General features: G+C 42.9%; 1 protein-coding gene across 1 annotated transcript in view; it reads right to left on the reverse strand.

Moving 5' to 3' along the window:
- ENOX1 (ecto-NOX disulfide-thiol exchanger 1) overlaps window positions 1-26,409 on the reverse strand; it is a 304,449-nt gene that overhangs the window by 148,691 nt on the left and 129,349 nt on the right. Inside the window, exons 7-8 of the mRNA XM_006837613.1 lie at window positions 13,792-13,898; window positions 9,835-9,952 (exon numbers count right to left, since the gene is read on the reverse strand). Of these exons, the coding sequence (XP_006837676.1) occupies window positions 9,835-9,952; window positions 13,792-13,898 (225 nt within the window). The remainder of the gene's footprint in view (window positions 1-9,834; window positions 9,953-13,791; window positions 13,899-26,409) is intronic.

Below are 26,409 nucleotides of genomic sequence, written 5' to 3' on the forward strand. Positions count from 1 at the left end.
CCAAGGAGCAGCTGGTGAGCTTGAACTGCCGACCTTGCAGTTCAAATGGCTTTGCAGTCTGGCGCATTAACCCACAGTGCCACACCAGGACTCCTAGGTGTCAGGAATCATGGCACTGTTATGTTACATAAAACAGAATGATAAATGGGGTGCTATGCTTTAAGGCTATTAGGTTAGAGACATGCATCTACAAAACAGACCGACACAGACTGATTGGGCAGAAAGAGTGCTTCCGTTAGAAAGGAAACCTTTCATTACACAATCAATGTAATAGCATCTGTCTTCTGACATTTTAAAAAGGTAAAGCAATTCACACACACAAAATCATTTCTACACTTTTCAGAAACATATCTACTCTAAAAAGGGAAGTGGAACTGAAGACTCTAACCAAAATAAATATGTTTGAATGCCTTTACTGATGTTAGAAAGGTTTAAAAGAAAAAGAAAGAAAAGCCTGATTTCTTGCAAATTAAGGTCAATTTCAAGAATTTAGGAGTGGGCTATAAACGACTACCTCCACACACACGAGATGAGAAACAAATCAATGGTGCTGGCTACTGTTCCGGAAGGAGCTCTGGTAGCATATAATATTTAGATCAAGGACCCAACAGATAGATTCTGGTCAGAAGGAGAAAAACACACATGGAAGTCAGACTTACCAAGCCTTTGCTCATGAAGAAAATTCCCAAATTTAATCTACAGAAAACAATCTTTCAACCTTGAATCAAAATTATCCCATGAAGTCACTGTTATGCCATTTAGCCCAATTAATAATAATAATAAAATGTTTGCAAGAACATAATTGTAATTATCTTTGTTGTTAAGTGCTGTTGAGTTGGGGTTTACTAGGAGCAGCTAGTGAGTCTGAACTGCCGACCTTGTCATCAGCAATCCAGAGCTGATCCTAGAGTGCGACATTCAAATAATTATATGAGCTGAATTAGACACTGGGTAAACTAAGGCACAGATCTGAACATTATGGGCAGAGTGCCTAAATTAATGGTGAAGAAAAAATATGGGTAGTTATTGTTATTAAGGGCCATCGAGTTGGTACCTACTCATAGTAACCTTGTATAGGGTTTCTGAGGCTGTACATCTTTGCGGGAACAGAAAGTCTTATCTTTCTCCCAAAGAGCAACTGGTGGGCTCGAACTGCTGACCTTGTGGTTTGCAGTCCAGTGCTTATCCAGTGGAGCCACCATGCTTCAGATGGGCGGTAGTTGTTGTTGTTAAGTGCTGTCAAGTCAGTTTCTATGCATAGCCTTCCCGTTTAGGGCTTCTGAGGGGCGACTGGTGGGTTTGAACTGCTGACCATGTGGTTCGCAGTCTAGTACTTAATCTACAGGGCCATGCCAGAGAAAATAAAATATCATGCCTAATGCCCAAATGGTGATACAGTATGGAGTATGTAAACAGTGCCTCTGAACTGTTCATGTAGAAACTGTGAATGGATGGATGCCTGACTGTGTATTTTGTCACCTACAATAAATCACACACACACATAATGTATAAAATTTAAGAGCGAGTGAGTCTAGGTGTGGAAAAAGCTACTCAGTACACCTCGGTAGAGTTCTCTCACCATCTTTAAGCCATACTACTAGTATTGTTGTTGTTGTTAAGTACCGTGGAGTCGGTTCTGACTCATAGTGACCCTGCACAGGGTTTCCGAGGCTGCAAATCTTCAGGGGAGCAGAAAGCTGGTAGTTTTGAACTGCCAACCTTCAAGTTAGAAACCTGATTCGTAACCACTACACTACCAGTCTTAATTGATCACATTTCCTCATTTGGCACTTGGGTTCTCAAGCCCCAAGTCCCAAGTTTTGTTTGAAAATAAAATGCTCGCCTTTCATTTGGTGGTCGCTGATGGATGGACATTCGCCACCGTTCTACTTTTCTTTTAGGAGATAATTCCCCAACTGTCGGTACATTAGGAAACTGCAGTGGATAGCTAGCCTCTACTTCCTTGCTTGGGTTTATCCCAGCTCCTCCTGCCTTTGGGGTCTGTGCCTGCAGGAGCCCAGTGCCTGACATGTGGCCTCTCTTGCCACCACTGAATGGGACTGTCCACCTGCCTAGTTCTAACAAGTTCCTTATATCACATTGTTTCCTAAAAGGTAACTGTTCCCAGCTGAGAGTGATCCACACCCTTCAATCCTCCCAGTTGGCTCTAAGTCTCTGGTCTGGCATCCCATGAACCTTCCTTCTCCCCCTGAGCCCAGGCCAGAGGCAGAGTAGCAGGGAGCCTCTTCCGCGATGTGTGTCTGCTGCAATCTGCCTGTTGGGCAGGTACCTTTCAAACACCATGAAGCTTTCAAACACCATGAAGGAATAAATGAGGAATCACAAAGGCATCTGGGGTGTTCAAAGACATCAAGATAGCATTATTCTTATTTCACCTAAATCCTCCAGTTACATATAAAATATTGCTAATTCCAACTCAATTTAATTATGTTATTGCTGTTATTGTTAAGTGCCCTCGAGTCGGTTCCGACCCATAGTGACGCTGAACAGGGTTTCCGAGGCTGTAAATCTTACAGGAGCAGAAAGCCTCATCTTTCTCCCGTGGAGCAGCTGGTAGTTTCGAACTGCTGACCTTGTGGTTTGCAGCCAGATTTGTAACCACTATGCTATGAGTTCCCTAATTTGATTCAGTTAGTTGAAAGGTCTGAAAAGTTCTTGATTTCTTACTGAAACATATTATTTTTGAATCTGTACCTCTGTTGTAGTGAGATTGCATGGAAAAGAAAAAAAAAATCCATAAACCTCTTCCTAAATCAGAGTGTTTGCTCCTATAAAGAGCTCAGGGTTTAAATGAATTGTAATTAAAATTTAAGAACATTTGCTGCATTATGGGTTGGTTTAAGGGCTGTCTATTAAGTAAGGGAATTTTTTTAGCTTCATTCTTCTAAAATGTAAGTTCAGTGTCTATCAACAGATACTGGATGAAATATACAAACTGAGTTGTTGCTACTGCTACTACCGCTGTTGGTGTTAAGTGCTGTCGAGTTGGTTTCAACTCATAGCAGCGTTGTATAGGGTTACCAAGGAGTGGCTGGTGGGTTTGAACTGCTAACCTTGCTGTTAGTAGTCTAGTACTTATTCCACAGCACCACACCAGCACTCTATAGAAACTGGGTAGTGATGTTCATGTTGGTTTACATTGAATCTTTTTGCTTGAAAACACACATGGCCTTGTTCTTGTTGTTGTTATTACGTGTCACTGAGTTAGTTCTGACTCATTGTAACCCTGTATAGTGTTCCCATTGAGAGGTTGGTGGGTTTGAACCAGTGATCCTATGGTTAGTAGTCCAATTCTTACCCTGCAGCATTGCCCCAAGACTTCTAAATGGCAGGAAGCATTTTATTTTTATCGAATTAAAATACTTACTTCTCTTTAAAAAGAGTCTTGCCTTCAGGGGCAGGCGGTGACTGTACCTAACTTTCTTTCTCTCTCCTGGGTCCACAGTGCCTTGAACACAAGAAGATGCTTCATGAATGTTTGTTGCTAATGAGAATGATCGACCCCTTGGGTCCACGGTCTATTGGCCTGTGACACTGAATTCTGTATGTAAAAACTTCTGAGCATTTTGGAGGGAACGAATCGTGTTTACTTAAGCAAACTTCTTAATATTTTCCATTTGCATTTAAATTTAATTAAAGCAAACATTACCATTTTCCTATCAAACCTGGAGGAGGAAGACATCAAAAACAGAAATGCCAGGAGGAGGAGGAGGAGATGCCATTCGAGCCTACATTTATTGAGCACTTACTTGGTGAAAGACTCAGGGCCAGGTGCTGGAGAATGACTAATAAGCCTAGCTAACATTTACTGAGAGTTTATTATGTTCTCAACACTGTAAGTACAGTCATAAGTGCTTCGTATGTATGGACTCGTGGATCTCTGACAATACTAAAGCGAGTAAGGCTCTGCCAGGGAGGCCTTTCAATTGAGAACAGTTTACCTCTTTTCTTTCCTTCCTTACTTGTGTGCACATTTGTGCCCCACCCAGGCCCCCAACCTGAAAGAGGGACAGAGAGTGGAGAGAGACAGAGAGAGATGGCAGAGAGCTCACACACGGATCTAGCTTTTAAAAGTTGGCTTGATTACAGTAGGAGGCAGACTATGCAATAATGAATTTGAATTTTTATCAAAAATTATCTTCACAGGATGCCAGGAACTAGATGCCAACTTTTCTTGAATGAATGCTTCGATAAATCTGTCTTGATTTTCTAATTTATTAACAAAATTCATTTCCATTTTTATCAGCAGCTTAGTTTTGCTCCAGCACATGCCTTTCCCCCTTTAAGATCCAGCTGATTAGGGAGACAGAACCAGTCACCCAGAATCACACTGAAGCATTGAGGGACTCTAGGCGAAGTCATGCTGTCATTTACTCTATGGGGCATGAAGCAAAAGTGCAAGTGTATACTCTTTATAATGAAATACGCAAAGATACACTAGAAATTTCCTGTTTCTCCTAAAAAAAAAAGAACAACACTAAAAAAAACCCCACCATATCATAAAAGTTTTTACATATACAATTGTGTATTTTCTAGGAACCAAACCAAGTCAGAGAAAAAGAGAAAGACCCCCAACAGGATGGATTGGCCTAGTGGCAGCATCAATAGGCTCAAGCATGGCAACAGTGGTGAGGTGGGCCCAGGATTGGGCAGTGTTTCGCTCTGCTGTGCATAAGGTCGCTATGGGTCAGTACCGACTCAATAGCACTTAACAACAACAACAAAACCAAGTCAATTTTCTCCATTTTCCCCAGGACATGTGCTCTGTTCAGGTTAGAGAAAGTTTTTGTGTGCCGTAGAGTCGGTTCTAACTTACAATGACAAAGTACAGGGTTTCCTAAGTCTGTAAATCTATATAGGAGCAGAAAGCCTCATTTTTCTCTTGCAGAGCAGCTGGTAGAATTGAACTGGTGACCAGACCGTTAGCAGCCCAGCTCATAATCCATTATGCTACCAGGGTTGTTAGCCCAGGTTTGAGTATCCAGCCATTTGCTTTCAAGCCAATTTCCAACCCATGGCAGACCCTGAGTACACCCGTGCTCCACTGGCTGGTTTTTCAAGTGGAGACTGCTAAATCTTCCTTCTCAGGTGCCTCTGCGTGTGCTAACATGGCAGCCAAGGGCATTAATAATTAGGTATCATCAGACACTCCTTTGCTGTGGTTGTTGTTAAATGCCCTCGAGTCGGTTCCAACTCATCGCGACCCTGTATAGTGTTTCTGAGGAGCAGTTGGTGACCTTATAGTCCAGTGTTGACCATAGAGCGCTGCACTAGGAAATGAGAACCATGGTGGATGGAAGCCCAAGCATCCTGCAATAGGAAAGGCTGGTGGCTCCAGGAAGGCTCTTCTCCACTGGAAGATCCAAGAACATGTCATCAGGGCTGGTGGCTACAAGTGAAGGACATGCCCAGCTGCTAACCCAGGGGTTGGGGCTTTAAGTCCACCCAGAGGAATCTTGGATGAAATGTCTCACCCTGATAATCCTGTGGAGCAGGCCTACCCTGACACACAAGGGGTTGCCATGATTCCAAGTCCACTCCACTGCAACTGGTTATCTGGTCCGGGGCAAAATCTCACCACGTGAGCAGAAAGAAAACAGCTATGGGGCTCTTCAAAGGACAGAGAATTGACGTCTGTTTCAGCATTTGCCAATTCTCCTGTCAATGAATTAGAATGTTACATTTGGAGAGGCCTGTCAGGAGGTGACTGGCAGATGCAAATTTGTTCCTCGAGATGAGTGACGTGTCACCTAACCAGATTCCACAGAAAGGTGTTTCCCTCGGGCGGGCAGCCTCAGTTCCTCACTTCAAGCACCAGTTAGCAGTCTGCTCAGTCAAAAGCCCGGGCGGAATTGCTTCTGTCAGATCCTGACCCCGGATATACAAGGTTGAAAGAAAAACAACTGCCTGTGTTTCGGCAGGAGCTTCAGGGCCTGGTAGAATTTTAAAAGGCTGGTTTCTGTCCCTTTTCTCTAATCAATCCTGCGTTTTCTTCAGACACCGTGGTTCACCTCATTTTACAAAGTACAAAACAACTCTCAACTCCTTTGGGTCTCTCCCATCAACACCCACCCAGGATACAGCATGCACAGTGTTTGTTCGTGAACTCTGATGACCAAGTAACAATCCTTGAAAGTTTCTAAGAATTCATGCATCTAAGTTGATGCTGGGAATAAACAAACAGGTTTAAGAGGAGGGTTTGTTATGGATTGAATTGTGTCCCCCAAGATTGACAGTTCAAATCCACCAGACACTCCTTGGGAATCCTATTCAGGGTCACTATGAGTTGGAGTCAACTCAATGGCACTTAATATCAACCACCCCCACCTAAATACATGTTGGAATTCTAAACCTTGAGGGCCTCCTGGTGTGGTGCTGTAGGATCAGCACTGGACTGTGAATCACAAGGCCAGAAGTTCAAACCCACCAGCTGCTCCTCAGAAACTCATATATATATATAGGTCACTATGAGTCAGAACCCCCTGGATAGGACTGAACAACAACAATGCCTATGGATGTAATCCCATTTAGGAATAGGATTTCCTTTGTTATGTTAATGAGGTCATTTCAGCATGGGGTATGGTCTAAACACAATGACTTTTGAGATATAAAAAGCACTGGTTAGACATAGATAGATGCAAACACAAGAGAGATGCCACATAGAGATAGTCATGGAACCCAGGGGCACTGGGTATACAGAGCTGAGACAAGGACATTGCTCCACAGAGAACAGAGAGAGCCTTCCCCTAGAACTGGATTCTAACACCACCCTGACTCTAGTCTCTTCAACTGTGAGACAACAAATCTCTGCTCATTACAGCCCCCAGTGTAGTATTCTGCTACACCAGCACTAGGAAACAGGACTTCTCAGAGAAGATTCCAGAGACTGTGCCAAGGGGACATGTCCTTGCCATCTCTAAGAATGCTTCTGTAACAGGGGGCAGGCAACAAGCCTGCACTGTGTGCCTGCTGCCACAGTGTATAAAACCTCACCCTCAACATTCTATATGGTCATTATTATTCTGGATTGAAGTTGTCAAGGACTTCACTCTTCTTGAATCTACTATCAACACTCTGGAAGCAGCAGTCAAGAAATCAAACGACAGATTGCATTAGGCAAATCTGCTGCACAAGACCTTTTTAAAGTGTTGAAGAGCAAGGTTGTCATCTTGAGGACTAAGGTGCGCCTGACCCAAGCCATGGTGTTTTCAATAACCTCATATGCATTCGAAAGCTGGACAGTGAATAAGGAAGACCGTAGAAGAATTGATGCTTTTGAGTTATGGTGTTGGAGGAGAATATTGAAAGTGCCATGGACTGCCAAAAGAACCAACAGATCAGTTTTGGAAGAAGTGCAGCCAAAGTGCTCCTTGGAGGCCAGGATGGCCAAACTTCGTGTCTCATACTTCAGACATATTGTCAGGAGGGACCAGTCACTGGAGAAGGATATCATGTTTGGTAAGGTGGAGGGTCAGAGAAAAAGAGGAAGACCCCAACGAGATGGACTGGCCAGGTGGCAGCATCAATGAACTCAAACATGGCAACAGTAGTGAGGTTGGCCCAGAATCGGGCAATGTTTTAGTCTGCTGTGCATAAGGTCACTATGGGTCAGTACCAACTCGATGGCACCTAACAACAACAACAACACTAAGCCAGCTATGGAATTATACACATTACTACCTTGTGGAATTGACAGGTTGTTCATGAAGAAATCTCTCTCTCTTTTTCTCTCTCACATATATACAAAGCTAAAGGTTCAAATAAGAATGTCTGATTGACTCAATTCTTATATACGTACCTTGTAAGGATGTTAAAAATGGACGTTGCATGTAAACGTGGCCCTCATCTAGAAACTTCAAAATTGCTGAAAGCTTTTTTTTGAGAAAAAATTATTTTTGATTTATTTATCAGAAAGACCGGGCAGAATTTAAATAAACCACACTAATAAATCAAAACCAAGCCAACCAACTGTCTTCAGTCTATTCCAACTCGAGACAACGCCATGCGTGTTGAAGTAGAGCTTCCCCAGGATTTTCATGACTGTGGCCCTTTAGAAGTACACCATCAGCCTTTGCTTCTGAAGCATGTCTGAAGGTGGGTCAGAACCTCCAAAGTGTTGGTTAGTAACTAAGCACTTAACCCTTTACTCACCCAGGAACTCTGTCAATTCCTATGAATATTCCTTCCTTTCTTTTGCTATCTGAGCATTAACAGGAATGGAAATGCTGTGAGGAAGATAGCCTCCTCTAATAAACAAATCTGAATCTCATAATAAAGCAGTCCTAAGAAATCTGGTATCAGCTGGATAAGTGATAGACATGAATTCATATACACTAGGTTCACTTTTCAGACGAAGACTGTATAGCTTCAGGAAACAACAGCATAGTGTCCACTCTTATGCTAAACTTCTCAAAAACTGAAATCATGCAGTTTGAGGATGAAAGAACTAAGGCAGTGGTTCTCAAACTTTAAACTCTGTATAGGGTTTCTGAGAAGCAGCTGGTGAGCTTGAACCGCCTACCTTGTGGTTCAAATCAATTTTGCAGTCCAGTGCATTAACCTGCTGTGCCACACCAGCATTCCCTAGAAGATTTAAACCACAAATTGCTGGATTTCACATAGGCAGGGCTGGGGATTTCCATTTCCATTAAATTCCCAGGTGATAATGATGTTACAGGACTGGGGAACACACTTTGAGAGCCACCAGGTCTGCATGTATCAGTTATACCTTCCAGCATTCTCTTCTAAAGCCTTGGAGAAATGGAGCATCTTGACCACTTTGGAATCTTGATTTTTGGCTTTTACAAACATGTTAGCAAAGCCCCTCTAATTCCTGGTCATCAGCACCTTGATCCCAAAGCCTGAGACAGGTGTGCATTTGATTCACTGGGCCACACGGGACACAGAACCCATCTATGCCATCCCTCTGATTTCTTTGTTGATTGTGGTGGCAATTCCCAGGCACCTCCTACGTAGGAGTGAGCACTTCCTTCATCTACCTAAACACACCAGGGAAGGGGCTAACAAGATGCAAGCGTTTCAACTCAGCATGTCAGACTGGGCAGACTACATAAACCAAGGTCCTCCCTAAACATTTTCCTTTTATACCTTAAAGGGTGGCATCCCTCACTACGTCTTAAATCCGGCTCCCTTTTAAATTACAGATTAGGTGAACTACAGTTTATTGGGGGAAAAAAAAGTCAAAATCTCCAGCACATCTGCTCAGAGGTTGGTAACTTCTTTAGGGATAAACAATTCCTATGAAAGGAGGTTTGGTAGCACAGTGTTTGTGAGATGTATTGCTAACCTCAAGGTCAGCAGTTCGAAACTACCAGCTGTTCTGCAGGAGAAAGGTGAGGCTTTCTGTTCCTGTAAAGATTTACAGCCTCAGAAACCCTATACAGGGTCGCTATGACTTGGAACTGACTCCATGGCACACCACCACCAAACACCACCATATCAGGAGATACTAACAGAAACCAAATTTCATCTGTACTTTAGCCTCCGTGGTGGCTGCTATACTCTGGAAAAGGATTTTTACGGCAGCAGGCATTAAATTCCCAGAAAAGGTATAATGTCTCCAGGGATTTTACATATGGATGCAAAAGAGAAACAGCTGGAGCCAATGTTCCCCAGAAGGAATTTAAAGTTCTATTAATAAAAGGCAGAGCCACTCAGAGATGAAAGTTCAGTGTAACTCAACTAAAAGTAAGTTATATGGTGGCTAATCCCTGATACTTGTTCCCCATTTACGCTAAGATTTTGGAGGACTGTGAGGACCCCTCCTGGGTAAGCGTTTGTTATCAGCATTACCTGATTCGTCGACTCTCATTTTTTTAGTAGGGTTGTCACAGTTCTCATCGTCCGACATTTCCATTTCCTCTTCACGACGGATACCCATGAGCTGCTCACTCTGAGCGTTCCGGAGCTCCTGAAATAAGAGGATACTCCAGTGTCAGAGTCACGGGCGCGTGCCAGCACACCTTGTCCAGTGGTCTCTTGCTGTATTATGGTTGACACATCAGCATTTAGAATCTGAAGCTCCCATCTCCCAAACAACACGTTATGTAATTGAGAATGCAGTTCTTTGAAGTGCTGGGTAGTAGGAAGAGCTAAGATTTTGGTGCTAGACTTGCAATAAATCCTTGTTCTAACAATGTGTAGTTGGGCTCTTCATAGTTGTTGTTGTTGAAGTGCTACTGAGTATGCTCCAACTCATAGCGACCCTGCTGAGGGTTTCTGAAGATAGCCTGGTGGGTTTGAACTGCCAACCTTGTGGTTAACAGTACAGTGTTTGTCCTACAGTGCCATACCAGGACACCAAACCAGGTACTTTAGCAAATAATATCACCTCAATTCCCTCATTTGCATAAAAGGGAACTGTTATTAAGGCTTTTGTAAGGATTACATAGAAATACCAATCACCATGGCTGGTACAGAGAAGGGACTCAAAGCCTACTGGTTAAGAATATGACTAAAGTTGGTTTGAACCACAAGGCCAGTGGTTCAAGCTCACCAGTTGCTTCTCAGAACCCCTATTCAGGGTCACTATGGGTCAGAACTGACTTGACTACACTTAACAACAACCAGAATAATGCAATTTAAAGGGCTGGTCTACCACTGACCTTCTGTGTGATATCCGGAACATTTCTTCCTCTCTGTTAGCGTCACTTTAATCATCTAGAATATTGTAATAATAGCCTTGAGGGTTAAATGAGTTAATGTGTGTAAAATAGTATCCTGACAAACACTTGGTTTGCTAAGGTGACAATGTTGATTATTTTATTCTTTACTCAGAATACACTTGTATGTGTGGTGTTCATGTTGCTGCGAAGTGCCATCGAGTCAGTTCCAACCCATAGCAACCCTGTATAGGGTTTCCAAGGAGCTGGTGAGCTTGAACCGCCAACTTTGTGGTTCAAACGACTTTACAGTCCAGTGCATTAACCCACAGCACCACTACATATATATGTATGTGTGTGTGTGTATATATCGTAGTGTAGTGGTTATGAATCAGACTGCGAACCACAAGGTCAACAGTTTGAAACTACCAGCTGTTCCACGGGAGAAAGATAAGGCTTTCTGCTCCCATAAAGATTTATAGCCTCAGAAACCCTGTACAAGGTTGCTATGAGTCGGAACTGACTCCATGGCACATAACCACCACTATATACATATACATACACTCTCGTGTGTGATTACATACACACACACACCATTCAGCTATCAAATTGTAGAAGTTGAAAATGTTGGGGAACGAAATGAAAATACAGATGCTATTTCTTCTGGTGTTTCACATTGTCTTGTGAGAGTTGTTTTTGCGGTAGTGGTGGCTATTTTGGCATTGCTTCTGAACAGGGGATCTTGCGGCCATACGTGGCTTTCTCTACCTACTACAGGGAAGGATTATAGCCATGCCTTTCTTCTGATGTACTTCTAGGTAGACCCACACTACCAACCTTTCAGTTTGTAGCCAAGTGTTTAACCGTTGGTGTTCCCCAGGGACTCCTAAGGCCAATGGGCAGTACCTCTTTATTTGACCACACCATCCAGAAGAGAATGAGGGGCCAATTCCATTTTAAATATATATGGTTAGTGTAAAAATTTCTAGGTTGTGGACAAGCAATTTTTCTACCGACGAAGAGCCTAAGTCCCATAGAAAGGTGGCTTGGAAGTACTTGAAACCACAACAACAACAAAGTCAGATGGAAAGAAAAAATGAGGTTGCAAAGGCCTGTTGTTCAGTCCTTACAATTAATGACAAACTGTCACATGGTAGCTGTTCCTGTGAGGAAAGGTGGCAGAAAGGAAAAAAAAGGGGAGAAAAAAAGCAAAAAAAAGCTGAGGGTTTTTCCGTAGGGTGCCTGTGGTTCAGCAGTAAATCCCGAGAACACTGTAATAAATTTGTAAAGGTGTTGCAGATCATTAACAGATGCTGTACATGGGAACGTGGAAAAATCAAGCCAATTACCAAGCTTACACGCAACTGAGAAATCATCCACAATGTTAAATTACCAACTGGTATTTAATCAATTAAGCGACATGCAGGAAAGAAAATCAAAGGTAATTTATAGTTCTATTTCTTAATGCATAGCAGAGGAGGTGGTGGTGGTTGGTGGCGGCAGGGAGGCAGAGCCCCTTTCCAAGAATATGTTTCAGGACTGCACACCCGTCGTCTGTCTGGAACAGCCGCTCGCTCCTACCTCCCAAAACTGAGCCGGGGAAGCCTTAGCATGCCCTACTCAGCGGAAGAAGGGACAGCACTGGGTGAAAGAAAAGCAGTGGGGAGAGACAGATGTGTGGGAGCATGGTTTACTCCATTATTCACTGACACAGCCCAATGGCAGCATCTTTATTCTCAGGTTAACTCAGTGTGATGCCACCTGCCTTTTTCCTAACCATTCTTTGAATCATGTTTGGCTTTTATATGAAAACCAAAAAAGCAACAGTAATTTACAGATGGATCATTTTCACATCTGCGTGGGGGGAGAACATCAGGTAAGTGTCCTTTGTTTTTCTGGCTCCTGAAAAAATTAAAGCAAAACACTATCTCCTCCTCCTCCTCCTTACACATCATTCCATACAGAGGACTGGCATGGTACCAGTCACAAACCACCTTCTTAGGCATTTGTGAACCATATTAGAGTGTCCTCCTTCACTAGACACTGCACTAGCATTTAAGCGTCCCATCCTGTGAAACCACTCAGCAGTCACCATGATGACAGTGATAATAACGAATTCATTTGGTGTTCATGTGGATGTTACATCTAGTGCTGTTGGTGTTCAGCTGTAATTTAGGATTAGTTAATGGGCACTTAAAATGCTACCCGAAGGATTGACATTGCAAAACTTTGTGGTTTCTCAAACTCTACATAAAATACTTCTTTTATAAGCTTGCATCAAAATCATCAAATAAAGGAACCTTACCTTCTATACATTTGGGGTTTTGAATGAGGGGGATATCATTTAGAGAACTTTAATATTGAACATGCTGGAGATGGAGAGGCATCCAAATGAAAAACATTCTCTTATTGAAAAGAAAGAAAGAAAGAAGCAAACAAAGACAGTATACTTACTTTTAAAATACAGGTTCAAGCGTATACTACACTGGGGAATTAACAATAAAAGCTGGATGACCAATGACTAATGAGGCATTTTGGTCTTTCTGGGTGGGCGCCAAAGAAGGTCCAGCTCTGGCCTCTTTCCTCGAGAGACACTCATACATCTCACATGCATTGAGGCTGGCCTGCAATATTTACTCCCCCTGGGATATTTACTCTGGGGAGAGGTGTGAGATAACCCAATGGCTAGTACCAGGGACAAAGACATTGCTTATGACGAAAAGATGGGATGGAAATGTGTACTTGCCACTGGTAGCCCAAAGAGCCAACCATCATCACGTGGAACACTGAAGATGAAATCCATATTTACTTCCAAACTAGTCTTCTATCTTAAGTTACGTTATTTGTTCACAATGATTTCTTAAGCAAAGTGTCTCCCTTTATTTCTGGCACCCTCACCCTTGATAGGGAAATGTTCTTTTCTCCCTTGGCAGGAGAAGAACAGCATTTGGTGCTTCATGTGTTTAGTCAGCCACTGCCCCAGATAAGGAACAAACCTGAGCTGGATTTGGAATGGAAGATGAGAGGGCACAATGGCTGGGGGAAGGGGCTGCCCACTGTAACAGAAACCTTAACAGCTTCAGCCACACTATTCTCTGCCAATCCAGCTGTGTGATGGTGGTTAGAAAGTAATAATAAAATCACCAACCTCAGAATGCTTTCGCCAAATGTCTATGTTCTTGCGCTGAGCTTTCGAGAAATGGTCCCAAGCTTTTTGTCTGGTAGAAGCGTTGAAAACGGCCACAATCTGCTCAACTTTGGTGAACAAGGAAGTCAAACAAGACAAGTAATTTATGTTGTGATCACTATAGGGAAGCAAAGCAAAGACACTAGGAGTCTATGGATGATGTCACCATAGAAACAACATCATCAATATCCATCCCATTTGTGCCTTTTGTACTTACATTTTAGCAAGGTTGGGGATGTCTCCCTTCATGTCTGCCTCCATAACTTTAGGTTAACACAAACTCTACACACGACTGGGGAAAGATCACGGGCAGCTGCTCCGCGCATTCTTTAGCTCTTGCTTAAAAACGAGATTTGGTATATCTATACACCTACATCTATAAACATACAGGCTCTGGTGCTGGCATATAGATATAGATATATAGACAAATAATGCCTGTGTTGGAGGCTTAGAAGTGCAGCCAAGGTAGAGTGGCTGAATTAGAAAGAGCCAAACATATATTTTTCTCTTTTAGTCTCCAGCTCAGGGATGCAACTGCAGCCCTCTGAGGACATTACCGTGTCCAAGTTTCAAGCCGGGGCAATGGAAGAGTTGTGACATTTCTCTTCTCAGTATCAAGGGCCATTTTTACTTCTTGGCTCCTTGTTCTCCCCCTGTTGTGTCTACTGAAGCTAGCCCTCCAGCCCTCTGTCAGGGAGCAGGAACCGCTGCCATTGCCATCTCCACTTCAAGACAGACGAAGGCTCACCCAACCAACAGCTCTGGTACACAGACCTTATTTCAGTGTGGCGCCCTCTGTAGTTCACTGTGACTATACCATTGTTATTCCATCATCACCTTCATAAATCTTCTCTCCCTTGGGCTCCCAAGCCACTGACAGTTCTCACTCTATCCTTTGCCCCATTCTGATTTCATTTAGTACATCTCTGGCTTCTAGACATACAGCTATTGAAATGATCAAGGTTGAGGGGCTGTAAATTAAAATATATAGAGAACAGAATGGTATTAAGGGTGGGGCCAGTCATCTGTAAACTTAGTCTTGCTTAACAGTTATTGATGTAGTAAGCATGGGATTAAGGGAATTATAGCATGGAATTAACCAGATGTTTAAACTCAACCTTCTAACTAGTTAATTAGGAAGGAACAGTTAAAATAGTTTTTCATGGAGGTTATGGGTCAGAACCGACTCAACGGCACTTCACAACAACAACAATTTCCCTATCTTACACAAATTTGCAATATTTCCCAAGGCTCTATTATACAAAAAAAGGGACTCTTTCAGATATTCTGGCGTACAAAGAACTTCAGTGAGTAACAGGATAATTCCCACGGCAGAACAACAACACTTGTTCTACATTTTTTTGTTTTGTTTTAATTACCACACAAAGTCCTTTAACAGGAGTATGATGAGGTAGAGCTACAAAGCAGACTCGATTCACTTTGTTGTTGCTAAATGCCATCCAGTTAGTAGCGACCCTGTAGAGGGGTTCCAAGGCTTTAAATATTCATGGGATCAGAAAGCCTCATCTTTTTTTTCAAGGAGTGGCTGGTGAGTTTGAACTGTGGACTTTGTGGTTCGCATCCAGTCCATTCACTTACCACACTGGAAATACCTTAAAAGCAAAGCAACTACTTCTTCATCTAGAAATGGTTTTCATAGGGGCTTTTAATGCTATTTTTCATCTCAGGAGAATCCCAATTCCAAGTTTCCTTCGTTATCCAGCCTTATTGTCATGATGCATGATGAATCTGCTTCCTTCAATTTTAAGGGGAGGATTTGTCATTGACTTGGCTCACAATTACCTTAAGCACATACAGCTGCTAGATATGCATTTCCTCAGCATCCCTGCCCTCACCCAGAGGAAGTGACTAGCCACCACAGACTACTCTAGGTGCAGACCGGCATCTGACCATGGATGGGAGTACTCTGCTCAGCTTTGGCTGGCGGAGGGAAGGACAGGCTCAGTCACATCACCTGGCTTTTCTACTTGCTTACTCTGAGCACAGGATGGGGGCTGGGGCTTTTGCCTCCTACTGCAGGAGTAACAAAGAACAGTAATGTGAAGAATGCAGGGCTGGAAGACCAAGGTCAAGTGCAGTGATGGCCCTCACTGTCCAGCGAGATTGCCTGTGACCCTAACAGGTTTCATGGCTTCCCTAGCACAGCGCTCTGATTTGCATCGTTCAGAAGAGTGCTCACCCATAGTAGGAACTGTGGTGGGCTGGTACTATGCCTGAAGGGAAGCATGGCAAGTATTGAGGCTCAATATTTAGATGGACTGAGTCCTGGGGTGGTGCTGCAGGGTAAGTAATAGACTGCTAACTGCAAGGTCAGCTGTTCAAGCCCACTAGCTGCTTCTCTGAAACCTCATACAGGGTCTCTGTGAGTTGCAACTGACTTGACAGCACTTAACAACAACAACAACAACAACAACAACTTGTATGGTTGTAGTCAAAATTTTGCTATGAGTTAGGGAAGTTTGTTCATAAAAGGGTACACTAAAAATAAAATTATATATGTTATTATGTATGTTGGAGTCCTATTGTGATGCTGTAGGATAAATACTGGACTACAAACTGTAAGGTCAGCAGTTCAAACCCACCAGCTGCTCCTTTCCTCATAAACCTTATACAGAGTGGATAGGAGTTGGAGTTGCTTCAACAGCACTTAACAGCAACATTTTATATATTGAGGGGAGGAGAAAGTAAGAGAGGCCCAAGATATATGTGGAAGATTACATTGGGAACACACTTGGAAAAAAGAACCAATGGCCTACTATTGCAAAGGATCAAGGGTAAAATAGATCATCTACTAAAAACTTAAATCACCCAAAATCCATTACCATCAATCTAACACCAACTCATGGTGACCCCGTGTGTTTCTGAGTAGAACTGCTCCATAGGATTTTGAATGGCTAGAATCTTATGGAAGTAGATCACCAAGCTTCGGCATTGATATAAACCTCCAACCTTTTGGTTAGTTGTTATTGTTCAGTGCCATTGAGTCAGTTCCAACTCATTGCGACCCCATATAAAATTTCTGAGGAGTGGTTAGTAGCCATGCACAAATGGCTTGTACCACTCAGGGACCTAATATATACTTAAGTAATACTCTCGCAGATATTCCTCGTTTGGAGCTAAGTACTTCAGTTATCTGAAGTCCTGGTGCGGGTTAATGCACTGGACTGCAAAGTTTGTTTGAACCACAAGGTTGGCGGTTCTGGCTCACCAGCCGCTCCTCGGAAACCCTATATGGTATCGCTATGGGTCGGAACTGACCCGACGGCACTTAACAACAACTTCATTTATTTAGGGCATGTTGTTAACTCATTTCCATGCCTTCAATCATCTGTCCATTCACCAAGCTTTTGGGGTCCTAACAAGTGTGAGGCAGTCAGCTGATAGCTAGAAATACATGATTATGGTACAGATGTACTTCTTGACCTTGATGAGATGACAGTCTCCTGAGTAGAAGGAAAAACAAGCAGTTAACTACCATATGCAAGGGAAGTATGAATGATAGCTACTGGGACACAGAGGAAGAGAGAAACAAACTCAGCTGGTAAAGAAGGCAACTTTTTCGGGCTGTCTTCAGTGGTGGATGAATGTCTGTTCAGCAAACAGGACAGGGTGGGCCCTTCAAAGGCTAATGTGGAGTCATGCAAGGACTTTGTAGGAACATAGCTGGTGGGCACAGGGGTTAAAACTGATTGCGAGTCAAAAAGGATGGGTCATGTATGTCAAGCTAGAATGATGAAGTTTATATTATAAGCCAAAGAAGACACCACTGGGTAGGATTTGCTTGGAGGAAAAGATGAAGGCTTAAATGGAGGCAGAGGATCTGAAGTGATGGGTGGAGCATGGTGTCCTTTGACAGGGAGCACTGGGAAAACATGGCAGCTGACCTGCTGTGTAGGAGGGGGGGTACAGGGAGAACAAGATGACTTAGCCTGGGAAGTACACCACAGACCTAGACAAATACTGAAGGTAGACTCACCCTATCTGAAGACCACCCAGATGGAGCTGACCCTGAGACTGGGGACTCAGACAGCAGCCATGGGGCAGGAGATAGGGCTCAGGTTTCCTGGGCCAGTCTCAAGTTCACATCAGTTTAGGTAATGAACTGAAAGCTGAGCTAAATTTGATTTAACTTCATACTTCTTTCCGTATAAAGCTTTATGCTTCTTCACAGATGCACAAGTCACAAAATAACCAAAAAATAAACAGAAACAAATTCAGCTTAGGTTTGAAAAATATCCTCCGTCTATTCCAGTTCTGCAAATGTCTCCTCAGCCTTCCAGTAGGCTGGCAAACAAAAGTTCTTGAGCACAAGAATGCTTGGGTCAGCAGGAATTCATCATCATTAGGGAAAACCACATGAAAGACTATGCTCTAATGAATGTGATTCAAAAGTAGCATATTTTTAAAAGCATAAATCCTGGTGACCGTGAGTATGAATGTAGCGATGAAAAACTAGGCAGTATTCGTTGTCTATGACAGGGTGCACCACAGAGCAGATCCTTGTATTTGACTATTCTGTACACCTTATCACATATGTTGTTGTTGTTGTTAAGTGCCGTCAAGTCAGTTCTGACTCACAGTGATCCTATATAGGGTTTCTGAAGAGCGGCTGTTGAGTTTGAGCCTCTGACCTTGCAGTTCAAATCGACTTCGCGGTAAAGTGCATTATCCTGCAGTACCACACCAGGACTCTGTATTAACTGCACTCTGTACAATAAAACCACAATCATTTAAACCCATAAAATGGACATCATGCTGTTGAATCCATTTCAACTCATAATTCTAACTCACAGCAAAACTGTAGGCTAAAGTAGAACTGCCCCACAGGATTTCTAAGGTTGTAAGCATTGGACCGCGAGATTGTTTGAATCACAAGGTCTGTGGTTCAAACTCAACAGCTGCTCCTTGGAAACCCTATATAGGGTTGCTATGAGATGGAAGTTGACTTGACTGCACTTAACAATAGAAATCGCTGTAGAAGCAGATTGCCACACCTTTCTCCCTCAGAGCTGTTGGTTGGCTCAAACCACCCTTTCACTGAGCAAGTGCTTTAACTACTGCATCACCAGAGCTCCTTCTACAATAAGTTGTTGTTGTTGTTAAGTGCCGTCGAGTCGGTTCTGACCCATAGCGACCCTGTACAGGGTTTCCGAGGGTGTAAATCTTTACGGGAGTAGAAAGCCTCATCTTTCTCCCGCGGAGCAGCAGGTAGTTTCGAACCGCTGACATTAAGGTTCGCAGCCCGATTCGTAACCACTACGCTACCAGAGCTCCTCTACAATAAGTGTTGTTGTTGTTAAGTGCCATCGAGTCGGTTCTGACCCATAGCGACCCTGTACAGGGTTTCCGAGGGTGTAAATCTTTACGGGAGTAGAAAGCCTCATCTTTCTCCCGCGGAGCAGCTGGCAGTTTCGAACTGCTGACCTTAAGGTTCGCAGCCCGATTCGTAACCACTACGCTCTACAATAAGTAAGAACCTATAAATACAGATTCTTTACAGCTCTTTAAAGCTCTGCTTCTCAGGGAAAAGAGATAAATGGCAAATGACATGGTATCAGCACTTGTCCACACATAAAAAGCAGCTAACAGAAATTGTGCTGCGAGCAGAACACATTCAGATAACCCCCACTCAGGCCTTCACCACCTTAATGGTCTCTCTCACTTTCAAAGGATAAATTCTGTTCTCGAATTGCTACTTATCTATTCAAGAAAGTATGCCTAAAAGCTTTGGGAGTGTTATCAACAGAAAGTATTTTCATTCAGAAAATGTAAATGTACCCCTCATACCTTGCTGATTTCCCCCACAAATACTTTTGCCTAACTAAAGTTGAGGTTCCGGAAAAAATGAAAGGGGACTAACTTTTAAAAAATTATTCTTGAATGACAGTCTTAGACGCTATAGCAGAGTCCAGTGGGGTCTCCTGGTGATACAAACAGTTCATTGCTGAGCTCTTAATGGAAAGGTTGCAGACATGAGGGAGAAAGGTCTGGCCATGTACTTCTGAAAAACTAGGCACTAAAACCCTCACAGAGCACAGTTGTACTATGACACACATGGATGGGCTACTGTGACTCAGTGTTGGCTAGAAGGCAGCTAGCTGGTGCCTGTGACCCTGCATAGGGTTTCTGAGAAGCGGCTGGTGGCTTTGAGCCTCTGACCTTGCAGTTAATAATACAGTGCTTATCTTACAGCATCATACCAGAAACACTTTAATACATCCAGCAGGTATATATTAACACAATGGAAGGGTAAAGAGAACCTTCATTAAACTGATAAACATTCTTTATAGATGTAAATACCTATTAGGGGTTATTCACTGGCTTATGTATGTATGTAACTTTGTAGACACATGCATACACAACCCCCTGACCAAACATAAACGACTACTTGTAAATGTAAGACAGTAAGTTAACAATTATTACTATTAAGTCATAGAAACCTTTATTAAGCAAAATATGAAAATGTGAAGCTATTGTTTCATGGCATCCTTTCTCTATGTCTATACACTTTGGAAGGTGCTATTTCCATCGGGAGTGGTGCTGTGGGCTACTGCGTCAAACTGCAAAGTCGTTTGAACTGCAAGGTCAGTAGTTCAAGCTCACGAGCTGCTCCTATACAGGGTCGCTATGGGGTGGAATCTACTCAACGGCACTTAACAACAAGCCAGAAGAATTCTTCAATCTTCATTTAACACTATGTCAAACAGCAGTTTTGGCATCCTTGAGGGATTCCAATTATGTTCTTTTTCAATGCTCTTTGAGTTTGGGAAACAAACTTGTCTGAAGGGGCAAGATCAGGGCTGTAGGGATGAGATTTCCAGTGACATTCTTGCAAGAACATCTCTTGCTACCCTCTAAGAATGAGCAGGTGCATTAACCCTCTAACAAGGAGCAGGTGAATTACTGTAAAGAAAAATTCCTTGGCACAACTTTCTTGGCCTTTCCCCTCACCAATGCAGCTTTCATTTTCTTAAAACCTTCTCATAATAAGCCCCCATGACCATCTTGAATCTTTAAAGAAAATCTATCAAGATTACCCTTTAAAGTCAGAAAAAAACAGTCACTATTACATTCTTCTGGCCTGAATTTAACCAGCCTAGCAGATGCTCTTGGTAAACATTGATTTGTTTGGACCTTGTTCTCTGGATTGTATTGGCAAATCAAAGACTTGTCCCTGGTCATATTTTGTTCCATACAATCATCTTCACTGCCTTCAGTCTTTACTGGGTGTGCTAATGGCACCTCCATCCTACAAGGGCTCTTACGTTCTACTGATTAAGAATAGTCAGGTGAGGCAGACTTTCCATATGAACAGAGGTTTTATTCTGCGAAAGACGCATGTACGCAGAGACAGTGAGGCTTGTTGTAATACCTCACCACCATCTCCCAAACAAAGGCTTTGCTGGCATTTTTTAAAAGTTTTGGGTGGGGAAAAGGCAACATGTTTATTTATAGGAATAGGCAGGGCTTTCCAGAAGTGGCCCATTGAGGAGTCCTGGAGTGGTGCTGTAGGATAATGCACTGGACCGCGAGGTCGGTTTGAACCTCAAGTTCGGTGGTTCAAACCCATTGTCTTGGAAACCCTATGCAGGGTCACTATGAGTAGGAACTGACTAGATGGCACTTAACGACAAATAACAAGGATAACTGGGTGTGTGCACAGCATTTCTTCAAGATGTATTCTACCGCAAAGGCCTCTGGTAGGGGCAGACAAAACGTCTTCTGGGATGTTATGCATGCATGATTCTTTAGTACTCTGGTTCCCTCCCAGCAGGTGATGTTCTCATATGTCCCCAAGGAAAGGTGGTAAAACCAGTTAGACTGTACAAGGAAATAAAATATAGCAATTTTATGGTGGTCTGCTTACAGTAAACAGACTGTAATGAGATTAATGATTTCATCCTCCAAGAGGCCCCCTAGGCTCCCTCCTGTCTGAGGAAGAGTTGGACAGGTCAAGTTGCAGATGTTGGGGTTTGGGTCACATGAGGAGCTAAGCTGAGCCCAACATAACCACTCGGGAGATTTCTTTGGGGGACTATGGGGCTATAGTTCTCAGAAATAATATACCACTGAGAATTTAATCAATGAACAATTACTGAGCACCTATTCCATATTTCCCAGGCACTGGGGATACAGAAAAGAATCTAAGAGGCCTCCTCTCCTTGAGACAACGTTTTTGCTTTCCTGATAACTCCTTCCAAGAGCCCCCGCTAGTCTCCCTGCCTTAAATCTGATTTAAAAGACTGATGGGCAGACTAGTTCTTTGAGCTAGCTGATCTTGATGTGACTTTTTTTTTTTTTAAATCCATCCTAATGAGACTGACACAGGTACATTACTGAGAGAACCTGTTTGCAGCCAAGCACTGATAGCTGAGACAGACAGGTTTAAAGACCTTTAGTTTGGAAAAACCCTGGGCATGTGTGAACTGGAACCCTAATAGAAACACTTTTTGACTTATCCTTAGATGTTGGTATTGTTAAGCAAAATTGAGTCATTTTCCAAGGAGTTGCGGGGTGGGTATGAACCATTGGAAAATAAAAGTCTACTTTCCTATTCTGACCACCCTCAGAGTTTCTCTCTCTAAAGGTAACTACTGTTAATAGATTCTAACATATCCACCCACAGAAAAAGCTATATATACAGCATGTTTCATGTGTGTTGTGAAGTACCTACAAGTCAGTTCCAACTCATAGCGATCCTGTATAGGGTTTCCGAGGAGCAGCTGGTGGGTTTGAACTGCCAACTGTGTAGTTCATAATCCAGTTCATTATCCTGCAGGGATAACTGCACAACAAATTCATGTATGGGAAACTATACAATGTGTGCTGTATACATAAGGAGCTCTGGTAGCGTAGTGGTTAGGAATCGGGCTGCTAACCTCAAGATTGGTAGTTTGAAACTACCGTGCAGGAGAAAGATGAGGCTTTCTGCTCTCCTAAAGATTTACAGCCTCGGAAACCCTGTACAGGGTCAATATGGGTCGGAACCGAGTCCATGGTACTTAACAACAACAACAACATACATAATAGTTTTTTTACTTACACAAAAGTGCTGAAAAGTATAAGCACTGGTCTGCACCTTGCTCTACTTAACATCTCTTGGCAATCTATTCATGTTTATGTGATTTATAAGGCTTCAATGAATAGCCTCAACATATCGCCTGACATTCTTATATAAATAGCAGAATTATAAGAAATTCTGAGCATTGTAAGGTATAGATAAAAGAGTATCCAGATGTTCAATTTTGAGAGATATTAACAAGTTGCACTCTCAAAAGAATATTAAGTTTATGTCCACCAAGTATATTTTAACTTTCATTTTTGTTGTTTCTGAATGAGAAAAGGTGTAAGTTACATGATAACCAGTATGTTGTACTATTGATACCTCCTCCTGAAGCACCCATCATAATAGAAAAAAGTACAAAGATACATCGAAACCTGCCCTTGTATCAAGAGTTGGCTTATTGCTAACGGAGGGGCCTCCAGCAGGAATAGGGGATGGCTGGCTTCTGTGTACATTTACTCCTTTGGAACTATTAAAATTGCAGCTTTGATTTCTTTGGGGTCTCCACTAACTACATTGATGGTGCTATGAAAATCATGTGATGGTCACATACTATTCTAATTATTTAGCACTTGTGTCACACACTGAAGCCTGATGAAGTAAAACCGTGGTTTTCAAAGTGTGGTTCCTGGACCAACAGAACCAGCATCTCTTAGAATTAGAAATGCAACTACTTGGACCCTGGTGGTGGTGGCTATGTGCTGTGGAGTCAGTTCTGATTCATAATGATCCTGCATAGGGTTTCCAAGGCTGTAAACCTTTATAGGAGCAGAAAACCTCATTTTTCTCCAGAGGAACAGCTGGGAGTTTCAAACTGCTGACCTTGAGCATAGCAGCCCAACTTGTAACCACTATGCTACTAGGGCTCCTTACTTGGCCCCTAGACATACTGATAAATGGAGTAAAGACTGAAGTTGTCAAATACTTCATTGTGTTTGGATCCACCCTCAACACTCATGAAAGCAGCAGTCAAGAAATCAAATGATGTACTGCATTAGACAAATCGGCAACCAGACCTCTTTACATCTGGAGCAAAGATGTTAGTTTGAGGACTAAGGTGCTCCTGACCCAAGCCATGGTATTTTCAATAATCTGACATGCATGTCAAAGTGGGACAGTGAATAAGGAAGACCGTAGAAGAATTGATGCATTTGAGTTATGGTGTTGGAGAAGAATATCAAAAGTGCAATGGACTGCCAAAAGAACAAATAAATCTATGGCGGAAGAAGTACAGCCACAACTTTCCTTTGAAGCCAGGGTGGGCAGATTTTCTCTCTCATGCTTTGGACATATTATCAGGAGGAACCAGTCCCTGTAAGACATTATGCTTGGTAAAGTGGAGGGTAGGGGAAAACAAGAAAGACCCCCCCCAACAGATGGATTGGCACAGTGTCAGCAGCAACAGGCTCAAGTGTAGCAATGATTGTGAGGTGGTGCAGGACCCGGAACTGTTTTGTTCTGTTGTGCATAAGGTCAGTAAGGGTTGGTACCACCTTGATGGCACCTAACAATGATAACAACAGGCACACTGAGTCAGAAACTCAGAAGCTGAGACCCCACCATGTGAGTCTGAATGAACTCTCTGATGACTTCAATGCACCCTCATGTTTGAGAACCACTGATTTGTTTACTTAATTCTTCTAAAAACTTTTTGGGGTAGGTGCTAGCATTATGCTCATTTTCACTAACAAAGAGCCAGAGATTCACAGAAAGGTCTAAGAACTTATCTAAGCTCAAATACTTAGCAAGTGGCACAGTTGGGAATGGAAATTTCATCTGCCCTAGTTCAAATCATGTATTTATACTCATTATATACTGAGCCAGAGTCTTATGGGCACAGTGGGTGTAACGGCCCAGTTAGACTAGTCACTGGAGATTCAGAAAAAGGCAGCTGGACCTGGAGCTGCCCCCAGGTCCATGGGGAGACAGCCATGCACCTAGCTGAATCACTGCATGAGAACTGGGACAAGGCAGCCCTGGAGAAGAGCACATATTTGCTCAGGAGGGGATGCAAAAGCTTCGACCATCCAGGGCAGGAAAATGCATTTACTGAGCAATCTGAACCACGGGGAAGCAGCAACAAAGTGTCTGGAAACTAGGCCCCTATTTATTTTTGGATTTTTGAATCTGAATTCTCTTCTACTGGTCTAAAGTTCATTCTGCTTTCCTTTTGTTTGTTTGTTTTTTTCCTTGTTAAATAACAAGCTTCATAAGAATGTGGGGCTGAGGGGATGTTTCCAGAACTCAAATGAACAAGGATTTGGGGATGCACTTAAGAGGGAGAGTTGGAAAGCTAGTGTTGGTAAGCCTTAGCTCCACCACTTCACCACTAACCTGAAGGGAGCCTTCATTTGTTTTGAATCCTAGGGCAAAGGACTAAGCAAAGCTGAACGTTCTTTCTGGCTCAGTGATCGTGCAATATAGAGGTGGGTCCCTATGAAGGGACCGGTGGTAACTATTCTTTGCCCAGCAGGTCATACAACTACCCTGTGATTTGGTGAGAGAGTAGCCATAGAAAATATGTAAATGGATGGACATAACTGTGTTCCAATACAACTTTATTTACAAAAACAGGGCCTGAGTTTGCCAATGGTGCTATTCAGTATCAGCTGTCAGGGAATCGATTCCTCCTCATGGCAAGCCCACCTGTGTTAGAGGCTAACTGTGCTCTGTGTAAGGTTTACAATGGCTGATATTTTGGGAGATCACCAGGCCTTTCTTCTGCGGTACCTCTGGGCAGACTTAAACCTCCAACCTTTTGGTTAGCAACCAAGCTCATTAACAGATTGCACCGCCCAGTGGCTCTGGAGGAGTTTATCTATCTAAGCAATTGATCACCATAAACAGAAATCCTTTCACTTTACCAGTGGCTTCTGTTTCCTAATTTTCCCATGGTGACATTTTCTTTTGTTTGAACACGAAGCAAAGTCTTATTTCTGATTCAGATGACCAGAATCAATGACACATCATCCCTGCTTCACAGTGACTACTGACACGTCAGCTTTCTAGTTTGAAACTGTCCTTTAATGAGGTTTTGTGGGGATAAAAAGAGAAGGATTTATGGATTCTTTCCAGCACAGCTCAGATGCCTTTCTGCAGACTCCTTCTCTACCTTGGCCCCAAAACCACCGTTGTCAAGTCAATTCTGACTCACAGCAACTCTGTAGGACAGAGTGGAACTGCTCCAAAGGGTTTCCAAGGCTGCAATCTTTGTGGCAGCAGACTGCCACATTTTTCTCTCATGGAACGGCTGGTGGGTTCAAACCACCAACCTTTTGGTTAGCCGCTGAGCACTTAACCATTGTGCCACCAGGGATTCCTTCCTACATCTCCACCCCTCCCTAATTTTGGCAAAGGCATTCCCCAGTCCCTTTCACCAGGCCCCTATCAGAATAGCAGGGTTTTCACACTGAACTCCCCAAATGTATAACTTTATTGAATTGCAGTGTCTCACTAGTTATAGCTACTATGCTAAATCTTGAAATCTAGCCCTC

The sequence above is a fragment of the Chrysochloris asiatica genome, unplaced genomic scaffold (genome assembly GCF_000296735.1).
Source record: "Chrysochloris asiatica unplaced genomic scaffold, ChrAsi1.0 scaffold00022, whole genome shotgun sequence".
NCBI classification, from domain to species: Eukaryota; Metazoa; Chordata; class Mammalia; order Afrosoricida; family Chrysochloridae; genus Chrysochloris; species Chrysochloris asiatica.